Here is a 10,026-nt window from a genome sequence, read left to right as displayed (position 1 = left end):
AAAGGGAAGTCACCCCTAAGTCTTATCCAGAACTCAATTTTTCAGTTTACAGTTAATCATATCTATGATTTTTTTTTGAGAAATAAAAAAAAAAAAAAAAAAAAAAAGACAGATAAACTGACCTCACATGTTGACAGTATGATACACAGGACTTGGGTGAAATAATGACTCATCCTTAGTTTTCATATATTCATTTGGGTGAAATAATGACTCATCCTTAGTTTTCATATATTCATTTGGTTGGTGAGTCAAGCAGTAGCTAAACTTGGTCTCTGTAGGTGGATTTCTCCCTAGACATTCGTTACATTTCTCCTCTACTGGTGTTGAGGTCCAGATCTTGGAGGAAAGCTTCATTGTTCTGAGGGCAGTTGGTGTGACAGGCACAGGTCCCGATGACCATCACTGGTTTCTTGACGATTTGCCCTGGAGAGCACTGGAACTCAACCTGGATGGTTTTGGTGTTGTGTGGGGTGCAGCATCGGCCATCACTACAGACCCCACAGAACCTGGGCTTGTAGGTGTGCAGGCTGGTGCAGTTCTTGAACTGCAGGTGAATGGCTTTGAGTGACTTCTTGGTACGGAGACACTTTTTTCCTTTCTAAAATTGAAGAACAACAGGAATGCATGGATGGCTACTATTCCTCTGAGGAACTATTTTCGGAGTAGGAAATAACCTGTCCAATAGCCATTACTATTCCTGTTTGCCTAATGGAATGGAAACTTTGTTTGGAAAATATACTCAGTTAAAAGCATTTGCCTCCCCAGACGAAGTGGGAGCTTGGGATGGCCTTGTGGTCAAGGTCTTGCCAATGAATTACCACCTAAAGGATTCTCGGAAATCCTTTGCCTTCCTGACATTTCCTGACATGTTTCCTCTTCCTTCCAGCATTGCCTCCTGTCTGCTTGCAATGTGGGCACCACACATTCTATGACCACATGAGGGAGTGGTACCACAAGAATTGTTTGACCTTGAGGTGACAAGCATGAGGGTGAAGGCATGTGTATGATAAGGAAACACAATCATATTTTAGACAACTCGATGAGGCTTGTTATTTTTAGCCAAGTGTATTCTTAGGTGTCATAGAGAGAAAGGGAATATAAACCTGGCTACAGCGTTTCAAATTCTTTCTGACATTAACCCATTTAATCCTTATTAACAACATTCACTCATATAAGAACAGTTAGCATGCGGACCCAGTAAGACAAAGTCTCTGTTGTGCAATCATGCAGATTTTGTAGGGGAATAGGGAACACACAGATCTTGATAATACTCAGTGTAAGGTTAGAGATATGAATGAGGGCACATAAGAGGGACATCTTAGTCCACTGTCTGGATGGTATTACTACCCAAGGTTTATAAATGAAAACACAGAAGCTCAAAAGTCTAAAGAGATGAGAAAGCAACCAGTAATTGAATTTGTCTGATGGCAAAACTCAAGCTTTCTTTTATACTATGACTATAGGAAATTCTAAAACAATGGGATTCAGGTTATTTTCTATGAAGGTAAGTCAAGTATAGAATTTCATTCAGATTCCACTAATAATGGTTTTGGAAACACAGTTGTGACAATTCAAGAAAGGCAGACTGATGCCTATCTCTTCACTTCTTTGCTGCGATCACTCTTCATCTTCTCAGGCACTGTCAGACTTAGGTTTCTCTTACATTACCTAGTTTGTGCGGTGGTCAGACACAGAATTCTCTTACACTGATTGGTAGTTCTCAAACTTTTGCATGCTTTAGAATGATCTACAGTCTGTTTAAAAAGTGAACTGACAGAGTTTCTGATTCAGTGAGTTTAGTACGGGTTCCAAGGAATGTATTTCTGACAAGTTCTCAGTGATAATGATGTTTTGGGGTGTGCACTTTGAGAACCATGGTCCCAGATTACATAGGAAGCTCCTGGGGATAGGCAGTGATGATTATTTTGCTATTATTTCCCTATGTTCCATATACTACCTGCACATCAATTTGCTAAATAAAGTGCTCCCCAATATTAACTGGAAGCAAGCTACAAGGAAAGAACATACATTTTGGACAACGAAACAATAGAAGAAACCATGTTTTAGAGCCAGGAGATAGAAAAACCTGATTTGAAAAAGAGGTTAAAAAATTTCATGAATTCTTATTTCTTCCTTTTCATATTTAATGTTTAGCTTATATTCTAGCCTACACCACAAAATGGTACAAGGTCAGCAACAACTCCATGTGTGTGTGTGTTTGTGTCTGCATGTGTGTGTATGTATGATTGCTTATATGGGTGAACTGTGTTACATGTTTGTTATAATTTGGGAAGGTACAGATTTTAGGGGATACTTTTAGGGATAAGGTTATTTCTGAGCATTCTCTCAGAAACAAAAACTTAGGATGAACCAAAAAAACTCAATAGCTAAGCAACTATATAATAATGCAACTACTTGGGACTTTTAAAAATCTTTGCTAATAAATGAAATTTGAAGTAATGCTGGTTACTGTTAGCAAGTGCTTAGTACATGCCTAATATTTTGCAAATTCATTCCATTTAATGGCAAGCATGGGGTGGGTTCTACCAATGGTCTTATTACACAGGGGATGAAATTGAAGCTGAGAGAGGTTAATTGCCCAAAGTCATCTACCCAATCCAGGTGGCAGGCAAGGATTTGGAGCCAGATTATCTAGCTCCAGAGTTTGCACCCGTAAGCATTAGAAGACATTGTTTTAGTCCAGAGATATGCAAACCCTTCCTTATGAGATACTGCTATATTTTGCCCTTAAGCTTGTACAAGGGTGTACATAGCTGTTGAGTGCTTCATTAATCTGACAAAGGGTTCTGGTAACAAGGTCTGTGATGTCATCAAGAACCAATCAGAGTTTCTGATCTGCATGCCTCAGACTCAGTGTTCACACACTGAGTTCATACACTTCCAGCTAACAAAACAAGAAACATGCTATTTAATGTGGCTGATACTGCTTTATACTGGCAAGTGTACTTTTCCTCTAAGCCTTTGAAAATCTTGAAATTCATAGATTCCCATTCATTTGTTCATCAACAATTACTGGGCATGCTATGTAACCAGGTAGACTGCGTGGTGTTCAGACATGGTCCAGTTCCCATTGCTTTCTACAAAGTGAGAGGGGAATGGGGACTTTCTGAAATCATTTAGACTTGGTGACTTTGTAGCCAGTTTAATCCAGGAATGGAATGGGGACTGTCCAGAGAATTCTGACTTGGGGAAAGTATTGAGTTGTATGGACCCTATCACTTTACTTACGGGTTTGCTGAGTTATTTGGTGCACTACAATACATTAAAGAGGAAACAAGGTGCAAGTGTGCTCAGGTTGGGCCGGAAATCTCTCGGGGGTGGACTCCCAGCTACAGCTGACCTTTGAGTCAACCAACACTAACCTTCTGAAGCTCAGTCTCCAATGAAGCAAGACCCTGTTGTCTGTGATAGACAGGAGACTTCTGCAGGCTCCTTACCTTCTCTGTTGGTTGCTCAGGCTCTTGTTCACAGGGTCGCACCAAGCAGAGCTGAGTCTGCTTCACCATCTCACACTGCGGATTCCTGTTGGTAACCCTAGTGGACAAGCCCATGCCGCAGCTCCTGGAACAAGCGCTCCACTCTGTGGTCTGTTCAATGCAGTTGATACTCGAGTCAGAGACTTCAACTCCTAGGGTGACCTCTGGTCTGTAGGCTATGAAACGTACAAATAAAAATACAGGAATCACCAAGTGGTCCTTTGAATCATTATTAGAAAGAGGGTCTTATCCAGTTCTGTACCTACTAAATTCTGGTGTTCCTAGGAGCAGATCTGGATCTCTTTATTTACTGATACTTAACAGTTAGTTGGAAGTCCTGGTGTGGTACCGTAGAATAAGCACTGGACTGCTAACTGCAATGGCATCGGTTCAAACTCAACTTGGAAATCCTTTACAGGGTTGTTATGAGTTGGAACAGCCTAAATATCAGCAATAACGACAATTAGTCAGCACTCATCTGCTGGTGTGTCACACTGTGTTGACTTGAGCATTATTGTTATGACGTTGGAAGATACACCACCAGTATTCTAAACATCATCAGGCTCACTTTTGGTGGACAGGTTTCAGAAGAGCTTCCAGACTAAGATAGACTAGGAAGAAAGACCTGTGATCTTCTTCCAAAAATTAGCCAATGAAAACTCACGGATCCCAACAGCATATTGTCCAGTATAGAGTTGGAAGATGAGCTCCTTAGGCTGGAAGGCATTCAAAAAACACAGTGGTCACAACAATGGACTTGAGCAGACCAGCGAGCATACGGTGGCTTAGTTCTGGGACAATGTTTTGTTCATGAATGAGAGCTGATTCGGCAGCAATTGACACCAATAGGCCCAATCCACACACAGAAGAAATCTTTGTACAATGACTCTCCAATGAATTACTAAGAAGCTTAGAAGAACGTGTCTTTAAGAGTATTCTCTTAAGGACAGAGAATACTCACCATAAACCCACAGCCATAGAGTCAATTCCAACTCAGCGATCCGACAGGACACAGGGAGCAGAAAACCTCATCCTTCTCATAAGGAGTGAGTGGCTAGTGATTTTGAACTGTCAATTTTGTGGTTAGCAGTCCAATGCCAACTAAGCAATTAACAGTGAGTTAAGCAAAAAGAAGACACTGTTGTTGTTGTTGTTGTTGTTGTGTTGCTAAGTGCTGTTGAGTTGGTTCTCACTCATAGAGACACTGTATGGGATTTCCTAGGAGTGACTGGTGGATTTGAACTGCCGACCTTGCGGCTCAAACTGCCTCTGCGGTCCAGTGTGTTATCCTGCAGTGCCATACCAGGACTCCAAAAGAAGACACCAGAGCATCAAAAACTAGCCTTTTTAGTGTTCTCAACATATGACTTTTACATTAAAAACAAGATTATGATAAAATTTTAATTGTGATTAGTAAGTAGAATCGCTCTCTTCAAAATAGTGATGGAAGTTGTGCTTTGCTTTTGGGCAGCAGAAGGGGTTATTATGGCCACATGATACAGAGACTTGGACTTCGATAACTAAAAGTTCTGTCAGAACAGGAATAGGGACACATTTCTACATGGTAGTTCTCCATATAAGGCTGGCTGATAATTTCTGGTGGCAGAAATTCTATAAATCTCACAAAACTGAAACAACAACAGCAGAAACAAAACAGATGCTGTGAAATTGATTGTGACTCATGTGGACCCCATGGAAGTCAGAGGAGACCTGTGCTCCATAATGTTTACAATGTCTGCGGTCCTTCAGAAGTAGATTGCCAGGACTTTCTTCTCAGGTACATACCTCTGAGTGGATTCTAGCTACCAGTCTTGCTTTTGTAGTAAAGTGCTCAACCATTTATCATTTATGGACTAAACTCAACATACTGATAATATAAATGACCTGGCTTTTCAATAGCTTCAAACAGATAGGTCAACTCCTAAGCATCTTTTCCCCAGAAAAAGATTTCCTTTAAAACCAAACCAACTGCCATTGAGTTGATTTTGGTTCCCAGTGACTCTGTATAGGGTTTCTAAGACTGTAAATCTTTACAATAGCAGAAAGCCTCATCACTTATAGAAGTGGTTGGTGGGTTTGAACTGCCAACCATGTGAATAAACAGCGCTTATCCTAAGCACCAGAGTCTTGGTGCAGCGCTATGCGTTAATGTGCCAGACTGCAAAGCCGTTTGAACTGCAAGGTCAGCGGTTCAAGCTCACTAGCTGCTCCTCGGAAACCCTATGTAGGGTCGCTATTGGTCAGAATCACCTTGACGGCACTTAACAACAACAACAACAACATCCTGAGCACCACCAGGACTCCTGTTTCCTGTGTAAGATAAAACAAAAACACTTGACTCTTCTAGCAGCGTCTGGAACAGTGATATTTCATTGTAACACCTGTCTAGGTTGAGGAACATTCCTCAGGGAGGCTGCTTTTAAGAGGACATAGTGTTTGCAATCTAGAAAATGAAGAGCACTTTTTATTTTTATCTTTGTAACATTACTAAAGATAGAAATAAAAATTGCTCTTTGTAATATTACTAAAAGGAGCTCTGGTAGCGTAGTGGTTATGAATTGGCTGCGAACCTTAAGGCCAGCAGTTCGAACCTACCAGCCGCTTTGTGGGAGAAAGATGAGGCGTTCTGCTCCCGTAAAGATTTACAGCTTTGGAAACCCTGTATAGGGTCGCTATGGGTCGGAACCGACTAGACGGCACTTAACAACAACAACAATATTACTAAATGTCAAGTAGGATTGACTTAAAAAAATCCAAACAGTGGTCATTCAGCAAGACAAGGTCAGTCTCATTGCTTGATTAGGCAGGTCCTTTTTCACAGACATAGCCTAAACAGTGGACTGAAACATAGTAACGTTATTGAAGAGGACAACTTTGCTGAGTTATCATTCCCTGAGCTGACTGGACAGCAACTGACAACAACACAACTTTAGAAGCCCTTGTGTGTATATTTCAGGAATCTACCTTGGCTGTAAATGGGTTTGGACGTTTGTTCTCAGTGGGCATTCTGGAATCCACCACTGAATGGCCAGAAACTGAGATCCGTTTTCTCACTTGACATCCAAAAGGGTCCTCATGCTAGCCTGCCTTTACCTTACAGGAAGGCCCTGGAATCCCCCTCAGGCACATGGAGCTTCTCACCTGGTAGGGCGAGGCCTCCCAATCCCCCCTCATCCTCGGGGTCACAGATCCACTTTTCACAGCACTCCCCTGGCACCTCAACTTTTCTTGGAGCTGGGCAGTCAGGCCGGGGCAAGAGCAGGTCATGGTTGCAGCGGGGCACACAGCCAATCTGCCCATCTCTGCAGGTGCACTGGTATTTGCAACTTGGCTGGAAGGTCTCTCCACTGCGGTAAATGACCCCGTCGAACACACAGTTGTCTCCTTCTAGCACTAGGATATTGGGAAAGTAGGGGAGAGACAAACAAGGGGAAAGAAAACAGGACAGGATGCATCAGAGAGGCTAGGTAAGACGTGCCAGCAATATTCAAACCCTGAGTGGTTCTTTTCTAATTCCAGTGATGTGGTTTCTTCTCCATTACATTAGGGATACATTCATGGAGGTTCCCTCAGAGCAAGAAGAAACCATCAACACGTTCTCATTACACACCCACTGACCCCTAACTATTGATTCCTGTGATAAATGTCATTTTGCAAGAACCTTTCAAGATACTCCTACTCCAGAACCTCATTGTTGTTAAGTGCCATCAAGTTGGTTCCGACTCATAGTGACCCTGTATAAGGTTTCCAAGCAGTGACTGGTGAGCTTGAACCACAAACTTTGCAGTTCAAACCAACTTTACAGTCCAGCACATTAACCCACAGTGCCACACAGGTTAAATGGCCAAACTGGGAAAGGCAGTGGGATGCTTTGGTATTGAAGCAGAGGAGTAAGTCATGACTGGTTTAGATCAAACAAGAAAGGTTTTCCTAAGCACCCTATGTAGAGGCAGGGAAAGCCTCACACTACAAATAGTTAACCAGGTGGAAAACTGATCCTTCAGTTGAGTAAATTTCATGAGTCTGGGCTGGCTAGTTAGTTGTCTGCATTTTATTTTGCCACTTAAACAGGGGTTACATAGTCACCCCCAGGAGACTGGGGGCGCTTTGACTTAAATCGGAGGATTACAGGTGTAAAAACAAACCTGCTGAACTGCAGTTTGTGAACTGTGGGGGTATGGGCAAACCCACGCTTCCATCACCCCCAAGTGCGTCCTTGGAAATGCCCAAAGGAAATGACTTCACTTGTCTTTAATTCTGTTTCGCTCCATTCTCACGTCTCTGGACAGGTTTCCTATCTGGCTTCTGGCATTCCCCAAAGCCCTATGCACCCCCAGACCATGCCTGGTTCCAGAAGCTTTTCCTATTACATCCTCATCCGCATTAGGATTATTGCTCATCACTCTTTGGGAAGGGGGAGTAAGAGTGGGAGCTCCAGCTGTCCTGGGAGAAGGTTCCAGAGATGTGGAGCCGGATTACCCATGCAGATGCCGGTTTGGGTGCGGGGATCGGCGCTGCGGTCACAGTAGAGGCCGCTGCTCTCCTCGCACGGCTCCAGCTCCGAGCAGCTCTCGCCGCGCTGGCGGGCGCACACCAGGCAACAGGAGCAGCCGTCCAGCACGGCGGGCACCCCGGGAGCGCAGGATGGCGGCGCCGCGGGACACCGGTCCGGGCACGGGGAAGGGCAGTGCTGAGCCAACACGACCTGGGGGCGGGCGAGACAAGAAGGAGGAACCCTACAGTTGGGACAGCCAAGGGCGGGCGAGCAGGGGCTTGTCTCCGAAGTAATCTGGGGTCCTGAGGGGCGCACCGCTTACCTGGCCCAGGAGATGCAGGAGCAGAAAGGCCAGGCAAAGGCGCTGCTTTCGCAGGTAGAGGCTCAAGCTCTGCCCGCTCGGCATGCTCGGGCGTTTTCCTGCCGTTCTTACTGAAAGAAGACTTTCTAAGGCTTCGTGTTGCTGCCAGCTGTCCCCGGGTTCTGAATTGCCGCTCCGCCCGCGCCACCGCACAAGTTTTATAGCGCGCTCCTGAGACGCTCACAAGCCGGTTGGCTGCGGCGCGGGGAGGAGGGGGGGGATCGACTGGGTGGGGAAGTGGATAGAGCCCTGGGGTTGCCATGGCAATTGGCCGCGGGGGCTGCTCTCCTCAGGGCGCGGCACCAGGGCCTGTGTGTGGCTACTGGCTTTTCCCAGGGTTCCGGGAGGGGCTGGGTGGAGTCCCGGGGCCGAGCCTCAGGGCTCGCTCGAGCGCGTGGGAAGGAAACGCCTGTTTCCTCCTGGAATCGCCTTTGCCTTCCCCCAGGACAAAGATACCGCCACTCCCCATCACTGTCCTCCAACCAGGCGGTTCCCACCAGGGCTGCGAACCGTGGGGCTCTCTTCACGGAATGCCTGGAGTTTGGGGCCTTGTGCGCGGGGCTGGCGAGAGGCCTGGGAGGTTAGTCATAAGGGGAGCACATGCAAGTTTGTCACCATTTAGGGAACTCATTGCTTATGTGTGTGTGTGTGTGTGAGAGAGAGAGAGAGAGACAGAGAGGGAGAGAAAGAGAGAAAGAGGGAGATTACCTCTGGATAAGTAGGAGTGAGGGATGGAGTGAAGGAGTAGAGAAACAGAGAGAGAGAAAGAGAGAGAAAAGAAAAGACTCTGTAAGGATGGAAGATGCTCCAGGCCAAACGCCAAAATTCTTTTTATCTGCCTAGTTTCAAGCATCGGTGAGGCTTGGATCCACAGTTTTGATCTAAATACAATACAATACTATTTGAAAAAACAAGAGCCTGAGGTGAATACTAAGTTACTTCTTGGTAAAGAAATCTTGAAACAACTGCCTAAAAACAGCACATCTAAAACTCCTGGAGTCTCTGAGCATTTTCTAGATGTGTTCTGCTCAGCCACTGTGGAAACCTCGGTGAATTAAAGGAAGGTGTGAAGACCAAACTTGTTTTACTTGGCTCACTCTTCAGCCAATCAATTCCCTCTCCCACCAGGCACCTATTTTTGGACAATGGCCACTTTCAAACCTTAGTCACTTCTCATTAGAAGAGAGAGCAGGTTTATTGCTCCAAAGGTGACATTTCCTTCGTGTTTAAACTTCACTGCTATTCCACATGTTAACGATGCCCAGCTCCTTCCAGGATAGTGTGTTTTGAAAGCCAGTTTATAAAAAAAGTTACACAGACCTGTGACATCACTCTAGACTTTATAAAGAAATAAACGATTTCTCTCCATCAGCCAACTCCAGAATGAAGAAAATCAAAGGCAGCTTGTGTATGGGACCACAACTTCCTCCGCAACACCCGCCACGGGTGATGATGTCACCTCAAGGTGCCATGACGTACTGCCAAGACTCTAGTACTAAATTCTATCTTTGAGGTAAATCAGACTGAAGAGTAGTCAGTATTCAGAGACTGAATAGTTAATGTGGGCCCTTGTCCAGGACACTCATGTATTCTTTGAGTTGAAGGGTTTTACAGATCATCTGGCCCAGTGATACCACAATCTAGTTGCACTTTAGAATCAATCAAGATAATGT

The 10,026-nt window shown here is 44.7% G+C and overlaps 1 protein-coding gene across 1 annotated transcript; it reads right to left on the bottom strand.

Annotated features, from left to right (window-relative positions):
* Nucleotides 1–301: 301 nt before the first annotated feature.
* Nucleotides 302–8,414, bottom strand: NOV (nephroblastoma overexpressed). Its single transcript, XM_006830669.1, has 5 exons — nt 8,315–8,414; nt 7,977–8,202; nt 6,639–6,890; nt 3,459–3,673; nt 302–598 (listed from the first exon to the last, which is right to left on the bottom strand). Exons 1-5 carry the CDS (start codon nt 8,396–8,398, stop codon nt 302–304), a joined length of 1,074 nt encoding a protein of 357 aa, XP_006830732.1. The 5' UTR covers nt 8,399–8,414.
* Nucleotides 8,415–10,026: the final 1,612 nt, after the last annotated feature.

The sequence above is a fragment of the Chrysochloris asiatica genome, unplaced genomic scaffold (assembly GCF_000296735.1).
Source record: "Chrysochloris asiatica unplaced genomic scaffold, ChrAsi1.0 scaffold00001, whole genome shotgun sequence".
Taxonomy (NCBI): domain Eukaryota; kingdom Metazoa; phylum Chordata; class Mammalia; order Afrosoricida; family Chrysochloridae; genus Chrysochloris; species Chrysochloris asiatica.
Note: the sequence above shows the minus strand (reverse complement) of the source record. Positions and strands in the feature narration are given on the sequence as shown.